Source organism: Schistocerca piceifrons, chromosome X (genome assembly GCF_021461385.2).
Source record: "Schistocerca piceifrons isolate TAMUIC-IGC-003096 chromosome X, iqSchPice1.1, whole genome shotgun sequence".
Classification (NCBI taxonomy): Eukaryota; Metazoa; Arthropoda; class Insecta; order Orthoptera; family Acrididae; genus Schistocerca; species Schistocerca piceifrons.
The window spans coordinates 169052110-169067904 of NC_060149.1; the positions used below are offsets into that span (position 1 = coordinate 169052110).

Here is a 15795-nt window from a genome sequence, read left to right on the forward strand (position 1 = left end):
GGCCTCATGTCCATTTTGACTGGTCAACTGCTGCCTACAAATCAGAACAAGGAGTGATCTACAACCTTGGGACACGCGACTGGCATATTACCAGCTTCTCCACATGTTATTGTGGTAGATGAATCCTGAAGGTGCGGCTGCTTCATTATTTGAGCAGCTCCTCATTCAGCTTCAGAAGGCAGAGAAGGCACTGTTTCAGACCTCGCACTGTTTCAGACCTCCCTATCTGACAAAAATTCAACGAGGTACTGGGAATCAAATCTGGGTCCTTCTGCACCAAAGCTGAACATTTAGATACAAAGGCTCACAGAACTATTATGACGAGAAAATCAAAGAAATTCAAGCTTATTCAGAGGCTTAATGACAGTTGTTCTTCATGCACACACTGTAAAGTGACTTGAGGAATATAGATGTAGGTGTATGTAATGATCCTGTAAAGCCACACATAAAAAAAGGCTGAGAGATAAAAGTTACCGCGAGTATGAATCAACATTCTGGGGGCACCCACTGAAATAATATTTTTCTGGATACACAATTTGAGGAAAATCATCATCGTTATTGTTGAAACTCAATACTGAGACTAGCTTTAGTTTTCAATAACAATGTACAACAGTAGTGCACAATATAAATCTATTTAAAGAGATTTCTACAAGACTTTTGGGATTAGCACAAGTCTGTCTTCTGAAAATGTGATCTGTGTAAAGATACCCCCAACAATTATTCCATTACACCTTAGTGAGTGAAAATACACAAAATAAATTATTTCTCAATTTAAATCAGCATACGTATTGTCCATGCAACTGAACATGTGCACTTTACTAAGTCTATGGGACAGTTTTTTTCCAATTCAGGTTATGATCTACTTACAGTCCCAAAAACTGAATAATATCTACTTTTTGGATTTAATTGTTTGATTTGATAAGAATCTCAAGTTCTTCTAGATGCACATATACCGAGTTCTGTTGACACTTAACTACCTGCTAATTTTTGGGTATTTTATTAGTTGCCTTTTCAGTAGGGCACTAGTGCAGTACTAACTTTATTTCTATACTTCTGTTATGTGCAAAAGGACAACATTAGCATCTTGTATCAGTGCATTTGGAAGTTCAAAAATGCAGTGCTTGATTTGCTATGCAGTGGTATGCACCGATACCTATAACAAAAAAGAATCAGAACAATATTTTTTGAGATTTGGTAGACTAACTTTATTTTTTACCACTAAAGATGTTGTATTCGCACTTTCAAAATGTGCAGAAAAGCATTAGAACAACATTTTAAGAAGTCTAAATTTAAAAAACACTCCCACTGCCCTCCCCCAAGCAGGTCACAGTACTGAAACCTCTTTCTAAAATTCATTTAGTCTGAAGCATTTTCCCTGTTAACTATTTATGCAGTAAGATTTACGAATTTACTGTGTTCTCAATTAACATTTTGTAATGCTCAAGTGATTACCCAAAGAATGCATCAAATGTAAAATTATTGAGAATGCCTCAGCAAAAATAAAGTGATCACACACTCACTGACAATTTGGCAGAAATGTGATTATGTTTTTGATAGCAAGGAGAAAATCAAATATACTGTGGCAATAGTGAGTCTGAAATTTCTTTCCATCATAATGCCTCAGACATAGGTACACAAAAGAAAATTCTTTATTAATTTAGATGCAGAAAGAAATTAATTTAGATGCAGAAAGAAATACGTTGAATGTCAATACAACTGGGTTTCATATATGTCAGGCCAAATTTCAAAGACAATAACACTGATTTCAGCAGATGAAAACAATTCAGCCCAGGTGTATGATTACTACAAGACCTCTAGTATACCATATGTGTTAAAATAAATAAAGGAAAGAGTAAAGGCAACCATTCACCTTACATCTTAGGCATAGAGTTGTCGGCAGATGCAGATGACAGACTGAAATGTTCACTAAGCTGTTCTTCGAAGTCATCAGACTAAGGTTGTACAGCCATCTGGCTCTTTCTTTGAATATCAGTTTGTTGGAGTTTCATAGATGTAAATATTCCTTACAGCACATTCTTCAATCCCACAATCCTTTTGGCTCCAATCTCCACTATTTTCTGACCCCACCTCCCACTTCATTCCATTAATCCATACCCACATTGTTTCTCTCCACCCTTCCGGTACTGCCTTTTCTTCCCCAGCCTCACTTGCCCTTCCCTCCACCTCTCTGCTCCTCCTCATTCCTTTCAATCTAGTCTGGCTGCAGTGCCAGGACAACGTAGCAGTTAGGTCATTGTGTGTGTGTGGATGGGGGTGGGGGTGGGATGCACATGATGGAAGTTCATTTCCTCCAAAGGACATTATCCAGAGATGATTTCAATCTTATTTATGTGCCTATAAACTATTCACAACTCAGCACCTCGGTTATAAAGCATGTTGTTACCTCTATTCCTGCCAGTATTTATTCCACGCAGAGTTTTAAGCATGGAGTTCAATGGGTTGAGGTGGTTTGCAAAATCAGAATATCTGTTGATGTCAATCAAATACTTGAGGCTGCAACAGCTGGTTGGACTCTAGTACATAATGATCATCCTTTGTTCATCTGCGCAAACTTCTACATATGGTGCACTACACAAAACTGCTTCAAATTCAGAATGCTTATCGTTGCATTATGGGTATGGACTGCTAGAAAGCACTTTATATTCATACTATGGATACGATGTATCTCAGCTAAAGAATGATTTTAGTGCACATATTTATGCAGGAGAACTAGTAATGATTTGTGTATTCTCTTTGATTGTTGCAATGTACCTCAGAGGTACATTCTGCATTGTGCCCAAGTGAGTTTGGGTACCAGTGGTTAAGAAAACCTTGTGCAATAAAGCCCCTCAGGTTAACTATATTATCTTCTTTCTAGCCATATTACATTTATTTCAAAAAACAATTATTAACATATATTTGAGACTTGTTATAGATTTTTTTATACAGATTTGTAATATTTCAGAGATGAAATTGTGCAAAAATGTCAGTGAATCATTCCTGTATTTGGGTTGATGCAGCTAAGGCATTGGCACCAAATATTTACAGGATCGTTTAACATATCTGAATTCTCGTTTCATTCAAATAAATTCTACTAAAGTCCTCACTAAAGGATATATAGTATCTTGTCACAGCAATTATAATTATAAAGCTACCTGGTATTATCTTCACCTTTTCAAATCAAATCATAGTATAATCACACAATTTTACCTCGGCAGACGTCTCCCACAGTTGGAGATAAAATGTCGGGAAGCAGTTTTATACATCAATCATGTCCTCTCAGTCCAGAAGTTTTAACTGAAGACAAACTATAGTAATTTGAACTGACAGTACAAAAGATCTGAAAGAGACAAATTCAACAACATTTCGCTTTTCCAAATATATTACGCAGTTTCACAGAAATTTCAATAATTAGAACTTAGGATTTATTTTACGAATATCAAACGAATTGCTGACTTATACACAAGTTAGTGAATTTAAAGGTCATTTCAGGTAAGAACAAAGGAGTCTTGCACCATGCTGATACCACCATAAAAGGGACACATAGGAAACACAGCTTCCTATTCATTTCATGGCCATGGAGTACAGATTACTTTGGGGATAAGAGTGAATCTATTGCAGACCAAAACATAGTTTATGGAGAATGCAGAAAGAACAGAAAAGAATCAGCTGAGTTGTATGCACATAAGTATTTTTACAAATGGTGTACAACAAGAATGACAGATTGGCATATGTGCAAAAAATTATTATTAGAAGAGCACTGAAATGCTACACAGAGGGTAAGAGGAATGCCTACAAAGAGCAGAACGAACAAAATGTATGTCCTGGTACCTGTGGTCATAATCCACATATTAGTTCCAGAGAAATTGCAAGTGTCACCGGAATAAGTCAGTCTAGCAGCATTAATATTCTGTCCACATACCACATAAAAGCATAAACTATGAACAGAGCAAATGTTCTGCCCACATATGACACAAAAGCATAAACTGTAAACAGAGCAATTGTCACTGTAATCTGTGAAATGAATGTAAACCAATAGAGAAATGAAGACAATCCACAAAATACGCAGGGTCATTGTTGTCGCAGCAGTACGACAATAGACTGAGTACTTAATACAACACGACACAATAAAATACTGGCCGCAAGGCTGCCACAGCTCTGTGCGAGAGGTGCGCCTCATGTCGCACACTGGTTCTGCCCCTTCCGGCCACAGACGGTAGTTGTTGTAGCAAGGTGCAGCATCTCTGAGTCCCTCTCAATAACCGATCCTTGTTGGGTTACAAAATCCCTCGTCTCTGAAATTGGGAAGTAGGGCAAACAATGGCCAGGTCTGTGCTGTAACCAGTTTGGAAGTGTACGAGGCATGACTGAGATCCTCACCAGAGGCATATTATCTTCATAGTTAACGCAGTATGGAATACCTGGAATAAACTTTCCTAAGTACTGCTGGAAGATGGTGGTGACACCGGCAACCTCACATCATAAACAATTATACTGGTACAAGCCAAACAGAGTATTTAAGACCAGCAATTATTGTGATTTGCTATCTAATACAAGGTGGAGGTAAGCACCTCTTCAATCTACTTTTGAAAAATGTTTGCCCCAGCTAGTTTTGTTGACAAACCCTCTATGTGACGCATACAATGGAAATCAATGTTATACTGAGCATTGATAGTTGCCTTGAAATCACCACAAACATGTGAGGACCCATGAGGTCTTTTAATTTAAAAAAAACATAGGCATTGTCCACTGACTGGTTGAGATTGGTGAAAGTATGTCTAGTAACTAAATGTGAATGTATGCTTTCCCAGCATATACAGCTGGTGAAGGGTTCTCAAGCTTCCAGCCGGGTGGTGGTGTCGTCAAACTGCAACGTTTCAATGAGTGACATACTCATCATCTTCTGGTGAAGTGCCGAGACTTTGCGGATGCCGGTCCCTTTATATCTGCAGTGTGCCCCCAACCACCTGGCCACAGGAGGCTCGATGCTGGAGAGCCAGGGGGTGGGGTGGAGGGGAAAGTGGGTGCATCGTTCGTGTCTCCGTCAGAGCATTCTGGTCACATCTCGCCAGCTGGACGCTCTTGGTGCATTCACGGCGTATTGCGACTAGTGCTGGATTCCAGGCCACGGTCAGTTGATAACCTTCATCCCTGTTCACAAGATTCTCGTGGCCCCATATTTCTATCGATTCTTTAATGATACTGTCCCAATAGCTCCCGGCTCGGCACAGTACCCTGGTGTTCTCAAAATCAAAAGTGTGATTTTCTTTGATACTATGTTCAGCTATAGCAGATTTCTCTGGCTGCGCAAGTCGGACGTGTCTGATGTGTTCCTCACACCTTTTCGAGATGCTGCGCTGCGTTTGTTCAATGTACTGTATGCCACATTCGCAGGCAATGCTATATATGCCAGGTGTGTTGAGTTTGAGTGGGTCTTTAGCTGAGCCCAGCAGCTCTTTCGTCTTCGGCGCTGGTCGGAAGACGGTATTTATGTTTGATTTTCTCAGTAGCCTCCCGATTTTGGCTGACAGGAGCCCCAAATATAGCAGAAAGGCGAGTCTCTTGTTATCTTGCTCTTTCCGAAATTTGTCCGCCGGTCCCCTCTTGAAGGCCCTACCAATCTGTGTTTCACTGTACCCATTTTTACGAAATACCTCTTTTAGGTGGTGTGATTCATCTGAGAGGCTTTCTTTGTCACAAATGACATGTGCCCTACGTACCAAGGTGGTCAGTACTGACTGGCATTGCGCCAGATGGTGGCAGCTGGTTGCATGGAGGTACAGGTCTACGTGAGTCTTCTTTCTATACACTGAATGGCCCATCGTGCCTTCCGCCTTCTTCCTAAGCAGTATATACAAGAATGGAATACACTGTTCTCCTCTACTTCCATCGTGAAGGTGATATTCTCATGTATGCTGTTTAAGTGGTCCATAAACCCTCCACTGCCTGACTGTTATGCTGCCAAATCTTGAAAGTATTGTCGACATAGCGGAAGATGTGCTTGGGTTTACAGTGAGCAGTTTGTAGGGCCACCTCCTCAAAGTGATTTGGCAGCATGGCAGGCAGACAGTGGAGGAGTTTATGGCCCACCTAAACAGCATACATGAGAATATCACCTTCACGATGGAATTACAGGAGAATGGCTGTATTCCTTTCCTGGACATACTGATTAGGAAGAAGGCGGATGGCCCGATGGGCCAGTCAGTGTATAGAAGGAGGACGCACACAGAACTGTACCTCCATGCAACCAGCTGCCAATTTGAAGACTATGCCTAGTAATTGTTACATGATCTGTTTTTCTGAAACCAAATATCATGAAGACACGTAAGCCAAATAGTTTAAGAGCCTTGAGCAGCTTCACTACTAAGGACATTACTACGTGCTTGATGCTTTTACACTTAGCTGTAAGTGACAATTTTACAGGGAGAGACATTGTTTTTTGTTGGTATTGTACAAACTATTCCAGAACCTTAGGAACAATGGTGACACGAGTTGCTGACATGTGTCCTCTGACACAGCAGCTCCACAGTCCAGCTGGAACTCTGCTAACTGGCTGGAAATTGTAAGACTCAATGTTATCTTCTGCAGTGCAGGCAGAACTGCCTGGTCAGCTCCCCCGTCTCTGTAAAACAGCATGCTGTCATTGGTCCATGTTGGTACAGGATCCCACGAGCAGCTTGTTGACACACAGCTGCCAGGTGCCACACAGTGCATCGTGCAAGCAACAGCTTCGTGAATGATGTCTGCCATAGTTGGGGCTTGACTGGCATTTCATTGGCTTATGTGATGAATATTTCAATATAAGGTTACTCAACACTGGAGGGAAATCACTAAGATCAACTGTGAGCTCAGTTGTGACTTTTGGGTATAAAAAGAAGATGAATCACAATCGTCAGCTGACTGTTGCTTGTGACAGTGACTGACTATTTTTTGACACTTGAATTTCATTAGTGAAAGTATGCCGAGTGTCAGAAGCAACCTCAAAAGCTTTAGCAATCTTTAAAGACTTTACCAAAACTAGGCCTGAGTTGCCAATCAAGTGTGTGTGAGGTGTGCCTGATTGGAAGTATGAATGGTGCTTGGTGCTTGTTTCTCTGTTTCTCGTTTGCTGATGAAGGCTATGGCCACAAGCTTTGTGTAAGTGCCTTAATTGTGCCTGTCTGAAGATTAACGTGTCTTCTTTATAGTAAGTAGCAATGTCTTTTCTGACACTGTTGACATTTCTATGTGGAGTTTCCATCATTTGATTTCACTAAAACTAGGATCAGATGTGGCAAATGCTTTAGCTGTGACTTCCCTGTTGGAGGCTTGGTGCACAACAGCATCAATAGTCAATAATTTATTTATATTTCTGACAAGTGAAATTGCACTGACATGCGAGACCCTGCATTTCAGCAGCCTACACCGATTACTTTGTAGCCTACCTGCAACAGGTGTGTCTAATGATCATAGTATTTTCAGTTAACTGACCACACAGTTCATTGAAAGACAAATCAGTAGGGTTCATGAGTGGTCAATTTGTACAAATGACTGCTATAAGACCAGAGTAAGGCACTTTGTTGCTTACTGGAAATGCTACAAGCATGATAATGCAGACCAAAACATTGGAGGTATACCGTACAGCTTCCTGAAGCCTTGTCAAAGCAATCAACCAGTGGTGGGGGCATAGCCGTGACCGCTGACTGACATTGCTGCTGCTGAGATGAGAGCTGCAGTATAGCAGTATGCTGTTCTTGTTGCGGTTTTTGTTGTTCCTAGTGCTGTTGCTGTTGTTACTGTTGCTGCGAGAGCGGTAGTTATCAAGGCTCAAGAAACTTTGGGCCCACAGTACAGGCACTGGGTGCAAATGTGTTGGGGACTGCTCCTGCACAATAGGGTGAGTCCTTGTCAGCACTTTCCTGTTCATGTCTGGTGCGAAAGCATAAACCATACACGGAGCTAGAGTCACTGTAACCTGCACAGTGAATGTAAAGCAACAGCGAAACTGAGACAGTCTAGAAACTAAGCAGGGTCACTGCAGTCATAGCAGTATAAACATAGACTGAGTACTTCATACAGCAAAGCACACTAGAATACTGGCACAAGGCTGCCATAGCTCTGTACAGGTGGTGTGGCCAGCATGACTGCCAGTTCTGCCTGTTACAATCACAGGCGGCAGTTGTCATAGTGAGGTGCAGCATCTATGAATCACTATCACTACTAAAGTTACATTTTTAATTATTGCAACTTCAATCTGCATCACGTATCACTTCACAAGCACATTAATCAGTGGGACTGCAGAAGACAGAAGGAAATTTGTTGCTCAAGGCAATAGGTTCTTTCTTCAAATAATCCTCTTTATCAGAGATGTGACCTTTATAAATCACGGAAAACTTGAATGTAGCAATTACACAGTCCAGTCACATTAATGTGACCACCACCTACGTTTGATATCAATGTGCAATAACCACTCACAGATGGCAGGCGGCAGCACTAGCAGTAGATGGTATACAAAGCACATCGAGTGATGCAGAAAACAGTGCAGTCATTGTTGTAATATGGAAATGGAGTGAGTTATGTGTCGTCCAAAATGGCACATTCATTGGCCTTCAGATCAAGGGTGGTACCAAAATGCTACTATACAAAACTGGAGCCAAGGCAACTGTACTGCACCATGCACCATGGATGACAGGGTGAATGATGGCTGTGGAGACATGTATGGGCAAATAACGTTCAACTGTTGAGCAACTGACCACCGAGATAAACCAAGGGGCTACTGACAGTGTGTACTCAATGACCAGTCAGCGAATGTTGTTGCATATGAGCTTCCACAACAGGTACCCATGGTGACTGACATTCATCAGCAACCAAGGCTGGAATTTGCACGCCAATACCACAACTAGATGAGCAGTAAGTGGTGAAAGGTGGCCTTTTGAGATGAACAACATTTTATGCTCTACCAGATGTGAAACAACTGAAAAGCAAACATCCTTCAAAAATCATCTCAAGTGTCCAGGATGGATGAGGGAACATTATGGCCTGGGGAATATTTTTGTGGCATTCTCTGGTGATCTCATCATTCTGGAAGGCACAATAGATCAACTTAAGTATGCAGGTATCTTCAGGGGGGAGGGGGGGAGGGGGCGGCATGTCCACCCCTAGAGGCATTTTTTTTTTCCTCGGCACTATTGCATCTACCAGCAAGACAATCCAACACGTCAAACGGTTCACTGTGTATGTGTGCAGTTCAAAGAGCACCAGGATGAATTTACCGTACTCCCCTGGCCACCAAACTCATCAGATTTAAACTCGATAGAGAATCTGTGAGACTATATCAATCAGGCTGTTCGCACCATGGACCCTCAACCGAGAAACCTAGTGCAGCTGGCCACAGCATTGGAGTCAGCATGGCTCCACATCTCTGTTGGTACCTTCAGAACCTAGGCAGTGATCTGCACTGCAAAAGGTGGTTATTCAGGCTTACGCACACACACACACGCACGCACGCACGCACACACACACACACACACACACACACACACACACACACACACACACACAAACCCTTTCTCACAGAACTGCTACCAGATCTCTCAGAGAGGGTAACACTCAAAATACATAGATACATATGGTGCCAGCATAATATGTGTCATGACCACTACTCTCTCTTGTGAGCTAGGAAAATTCTGAGGCAACTCTTTCTTATCACTGAGAGGGACACAACGTGTTATCAGTTCAAGAGCATATTTGCCTGATTTGCACCACTAGACTTTTTCTTTAGCGTAAGCTAAAAGATGGGGTCTATGCACAAGTTCCAATGACCCAAGAGAATTTAAAATATCACACTGTTGCAGCATGTCCAATGACATCAGCAAATCTCTTCAGTCTGTCCAGAAGTCCTTACACCACAAACTGTAAATGTGCAATGCAGTGCATACTGAATACTTGATAACTTAAATAGAACTGTTTAGAAGTGTTTATGACCACCAACTTCCCTACTTTATTTTTGTAATTATTACTGATGTGATGTTACAATGTCAGTGTGTATCTTTAAGTTAAATTTGTATTTTAAGTTTTTGTTCATGGGACACTATTATTTAACAACCTTTTAATCTCAATTTCCTGTTTTACAAATCAATTCAGCTTGTGACCTTCACACAACTGTTGCTGTAGTTACCTGGTGAATCGTCCACATATTTTGCTTTCCAGGTTGTGTGTTGGTCCAATCCCATGCAACCTAGTGTGATTAGTGTTAGTTTTAAATTAAACTCTTCACTGCTATTCTGCATTTTTAATAGGACTCTTAGCAGCTTCTTTATCCCGTGAACAAAAACTTAATACAAATTTAATTTAAACATACACACTGACATTGTAAAATCACAACATCAGTAACAATTGCAAAAATAAAAGTTCTTAATATTGTAGTATTCTGAAACCACTTATCAGACTTTGGAGAGTGAAATGTGGTTGAATTTGCCTCTTAGATATTTACAATATTAGAGCGGAAATTACTGTAGTTCCATTTGAAAAATATAAGTTGATACCAGTCTGTATTTAGTTTTAATTTTGTTACCATCAAATATAAAATTAAATGTTAGGAAATCTTTGTTGAAGGTATTTGTCTGGAGTGTAGCCTTGCATGGAAGTGAACATGGACAACAAGCAATTAAGACGAGAAGAGGGGCTTTCAAAATTTGGTGCTACAGAAGAATGCTGATAGATTAGTGTGGAGAGCTGAAGCAAACCAGTCTTTGGACCGAAGACCACAACGATAACAACATGACAAGAGGCTATATAGTGTTCAGTGTGGACTTTCTTAAGATTCATATGGGTGAAAACAAAACTACAATATATTGACATGGTTCCATAAATACTTGAAGTGAACATCTTAGCTGAATCATCCTACACATTCACAATTATATTTACATATAATGTTAAAATATTCACACACATATTTATGTTAATGATAAATCCAGCTAGAATTTGTGTATTTTTTTGGTTTTAAACCCAGAAACATGTAGAAGCAGTACAGTGTTGAACTAGATAGCTTTTACTGGACTAATATAGCATTTTCTGCCAATGTTACAAAGAATTCATTGAATTTGACGACTCATAATCCGTAGCCAGCATCTAAGAAAGTTAAAGTCTGCACAAGTAACCTGGACTCGCTTTATTATTACTCTGTGTATAATTACATGTGATGCTTCATCAACTTTCTTGTCTGATGAAAGGAAGAACACAGCACATAATGTCGATAATGATCTAATGTCATTTTGCATCCTTTGATGAGAAGTGTCAGTAGCTTTATCAATGATTAAGCACGCTATGTATAGGGTAGGCTGCAGCCACTGTCAAACATCTGTGAAGAGACTGGGAAATTTATATGCGAGTGTGCATGAAAAATGGTGAAAGAAGCCTTAAGGTGCCTCCTCAACATCTTTGATGAAATGCATCATATTGTTGCTTGAATATCTGTCACACTAAATCTTTTCCTAAGGTGCTCTAGTTGCGTAAATATGTAAAAAGGTTTGCCTTATGTTTAAAGAACAAAACCTTTCCTGTCAGTTGTATGGTGTCATATCATGATGATTTAACACATTTGAGATACTGAAAGCGGATAAAGAAATTCCAACACCGGCAGTGTAAGATACTAGGTTCCCTTATTTCATGTGATCACATAGTAATATCCATGCCATGCAGTGTAGTATTCAAAGCTTCTTAGTTTTTATGTCACTTTACTCATTAATAACATGTCTTAAATGTAGTATGTAACTTTGAGGTAACTACGTACCTTATTTAAATCAAAGACAGCATGCATTTCTTCAATCTGTGGTTGCTCAATATTGTATATAAAGCCTCTGTCATTTCGGAAAAGTGTTCTGCATATGCTTGCAAATTCACCTTTATCAATAAGTCCATCCCTGAAATCAAGCACGAAATTAAGAACATAAATGACATCCTGCAAATGATCTTTTCAAAAGTCACAGGTTCTGTGGCTTTCAATAATGTGACAATGAACTTCACCTTCATAGCTCATTTTCTGTTACATTTTTGTACAGTGTACCATCACTTCTGTCACATTGTCTTTTCCAGTGCTATTGCCTATGATTGACAAAGTTGACCTTGCATATGTTCTGAATTTCTGACATTTAATTTCTTCTCACTGAACATATAAACCACTGCTTGCTTACCTAGGGCCAATCTGTACCATGCAGCTGTACTACCGGCATTTTCCAAAGCATGTGCCATCTCCAGCAGCCAACCTATATCTCTATGTTACCCCACAGTGTCAACCATCTTTCTTGATTGCTCCAGCTCAATGTCTTCAACTTACACTAAATCCATTGCCAGACCTATTTCAATATTGTCTACTTTATCCTTTTTTCAGCTTCATGTTTTAATCTTACACTGAATGAAAGCCTAGTTTATTATCTGTTGTATTCCGCATTATTGTCATTTTTCAACTTTTATTACCAGGCAGTACATAATTTGTCTTTGACTTTTGGTGAAATTTGGATTTTGTTCTGCCTGAAAACTGCCTCAATTTCTGGGATGTTATAACAGCCTTCAGGAACTTTTTCCATTCTTTATTATTCACTCTGTCTATTTATGTGTTTGGATTTACATAATTATATTTCACACAACAAGAAATGTGGAAGAAGACACTTATAGCAAAGGATAGGAAACTAGATAAGCACCAGAAACTTACTACATAAAACAGAGGTGACATTCATTGATGTTGCACTAACATTTGGTGTGAAGTACTATTCACCAACACAGCAAATTATTTCACTCATTGCGCACATGTTCATGTACAGATCAAACTATTTCACAGAGATGGTTTACATTAAGTTGATTATCCAGTTCAAGGTCTTTTCTACATGTATAGTGAGTGCAACAGCACAATATCTACTTGAGCATGTAGACACCCTTCCCAGGCTGCAAGAGAATAATTAAAATAACGGCCTGCTACAGTCTGGAAATCGTCCTTTTTTCCATATTACGTTAAAAAGGCTGAACGGGATTTCTCCAGCACTCTCAGTGGGGTGCTTCAACATGCTGTACTTGAATTTTCATGATCCAATGCTATGTCAACAGCTGTGAACAATGCTGCCGCTCTTCAATATAGCCCTAATACCGCACCTCCTAATCTTGCGCATGAAATCCTCGTAATAGATTTCCCATAGCAGTGTTACTTGGGTTGAACTGTTGGAATTTTAACAAATGTTATCACAAATTATACAAAGCCAATATGCTCTTGCCTCCTGAAGGGCTACGAAGTCTCCACGATATAACCGCACTTGGACCTCTGCAGATCCTATAGTCAATTAGTGTGTGACATTCATTATTCCACCAGGGAGAGGGCGGTCTTCAGAGTTGTCCCACAGGCTTTGGCACGAATGCATCAGAACTATAGTGGATTTTGTTTGTAGCATGATCCACTAATTCCTGGACATTGTCTCTATGTTTAAACACAGCCACCTAGCTGTCCAAAGTCCGTTCGCCTTGCTGAGTACCCATATAAGTGGCTTTCTTTCATTAAATATGGTAGTTGTATCCAAGATTGAGAAAACGTTCCTGGACTGCAGGTTACGATCTGCTTCCTACTAAAAAGTGTGTATGAGAACTGGGTAAAATAACAATACACTAATGGCAGAAAAAGATCTTGTCTGCTGAAGTGCATGCTCAGTCTCATGTTCAGGAAGCGCAAATTATTTAACAACAGGCCCATTACATCTCAACTGACAGCATGTGGTGATAGAGCACCACAAAACATTGTATACAGTAAAATTCCCACAAAAGAGAATTGTGTGAGGAGACTGTTGACAGCCTTGTTGTCCAGCACTTTGGCACTTCATTAGGAAGGGCAAGTATAGTGAGCATATAGTCAGACACGTGAATTACTGCAGCACTGCTTACAAGCTGCTGTGCAGTGGGAAAGCCAAGAATTGGCATTCATCACTCATAAATACTGCCACATCACTTTTGGCTCTCTCCACACTGAGGTTGTCCTTCCTGTGGAGGCTATAACCACTGAGCACAGGAGCATTTGTGTCTTTCAGATAAATCTTCTAGAAATAAACACATTGGCCTTGCCTGTGCCATGGGTTTTAGTTTATTCACACAAATCCTGAATTCACGGACATTCCACCATATTATGGGAATCATTTATTGGTGGGGTTTTCTCTACTTCTTTCCCCTTATCTTGTAGCAATCACTCTCAGTTTCATCTGCAAATGATTCCTATTCAGACTTGTCTGAAAGTACTACAAGTGTGATCAGAAGGCTTAGAACTCCTCAATTTCATTTGCTGGTCGTTAATTCTTCTTCTTCTTCTTCTTTTTTTTTCCCCAGTGAAAACATTGTTGGTGTTGAATGTCATGGAACACTTCTGATTGGAAGTTCTGCAGTTTTTGTTGCTACTCCTTCTTTTCATTTTGGCCACCTGAGGACCACTTTTAATTTGGGCCAGCTTCGATTCTTCTGGTTTTTATCCTCGTCCAATATTCTTTCAGTCCCATACTTCGTAACTTTCTTTGCTCTTCTGTCCATGACAATTTTGTTCTGGTCTAATCCCACCCTGGAAGTCACTCTATACCAAATCTGCGTTTCCCTCCCCAATTTACATTTCTTCTCCGAATCTAGCGTACTTTGTTTTTCTTCTCCACAGAAAACTGCAGTATTTGATATGTCAACCTTCCCTGGTCCATTCTATAGATGTGTTCAAAGAATGTGCTCCATCTTTCCCTAATGGGTGTCTGCGATTCTTTCTACCTGGGCACGCACTTCTTGGCTTGCTCGTGTTCAATACTGACTGTCTCTTGTTCTTCGAGGCTTGGATATCCTCCTAAGGATGCTTTGCTCCTCAAATTCTAGGCTCTGGCATAATCCTGTTCTTACAAGGTTAAGATATTCTACTGCCTTTAAGGCCTCAGGGTGGATCACTGTCTGGCAATGTCTCAATTATGCATTGACCAAAATATTCTTCTTACTGTAAAAGTTCATAGTTTGTACACTAAATTGATTTTGTTTATTCGTACTCCCTTTGCTTCTTTCACTGTCAGACCTGTTCCTATTCATTCTCCTACGTATTTAAATCTCTCCACTTTTTGAGTTTTCACTTCTACTGGCATCTATCCAGGAGCTGCCTTGATGTTCATCATATACAGTCTCCTGAATAGAGATCTGTAGACCTGCTTTAACCACTTGTCTCTATAGTTACGCGATTTGATTAGTGGCCTCTTCTAATAATTCCAACAATATCATAACATCGCCTGCTAATGCCAGACAGTCTACCTGCATTCTTTTTTTCTTGCATCCCAGCTGTGTTCCACCCACTCCTTTAATTTCTTGTTGCTATTCCCTGATCACCACATCCAGAACACAGTTAAAGAGCAAAGGGAGAGTCAGTCTGCCTGTATGACTCAGGTTTTGATCTTTTAGGACTATGAAAACTTTTCTCTGAACTTAGTCTTGGATGTTATATTGCTTAAAGTCTATTTTATCAGTTCACTCAATTTTCCATCCCAATTCATCTTCTCCAAAATTTGGAACAGTGTCAGTCTATCAACTTCATTGTAGGCTTTCTTGAAGTCTACAAATATGAGCATTAAATTTATGCATATCTGTTTTTGATACATGATTAACAGTTTCAAGGTTTGTTTGGCATGATTTTCCCTTTCTGAAGCCTGCTTAGTACTCACCAATTGGTTGATTTAGTTGACTTTCCACTCTGTACAGTAACACTTGTAACAATATCTTAAAGCTCACTGGTATTAAAGATATTCCTCTTTAGTTCCCAGGCTCTGACATGTC

The 15795-nt window shown here is 40.0% G+C and overlaps 1 protein-coding gene across 6 annotated transcripts in view; it reads right to left on the reverse strand.

The window, feature by feature from the left end:
• The window catches only part of LOC124721279 (nicotinamidase), a 284503-nt gene that overhangs the window by 150568 nt on the left and 118140 nt on the right, over positions 1-15795 (reverse strand). For all 6 annotated transcript variants that reach the window (XR_007006313.1, XM_047246164.1, XM_047246167.1 and 3 more), the window contains exon 3: positions 11771-11900. Coding sequence is in view for 5 of the 6 variants with exons in the window: in XM_047246164.1 (XP_047102120.1) it covers positions 11771-11900 (130 nt within the window). In the remaining variant the exon portion in view is untranslated. The remainder of the gene's footprint in view (positions 1-11770; positions 11901-15795) is intronic.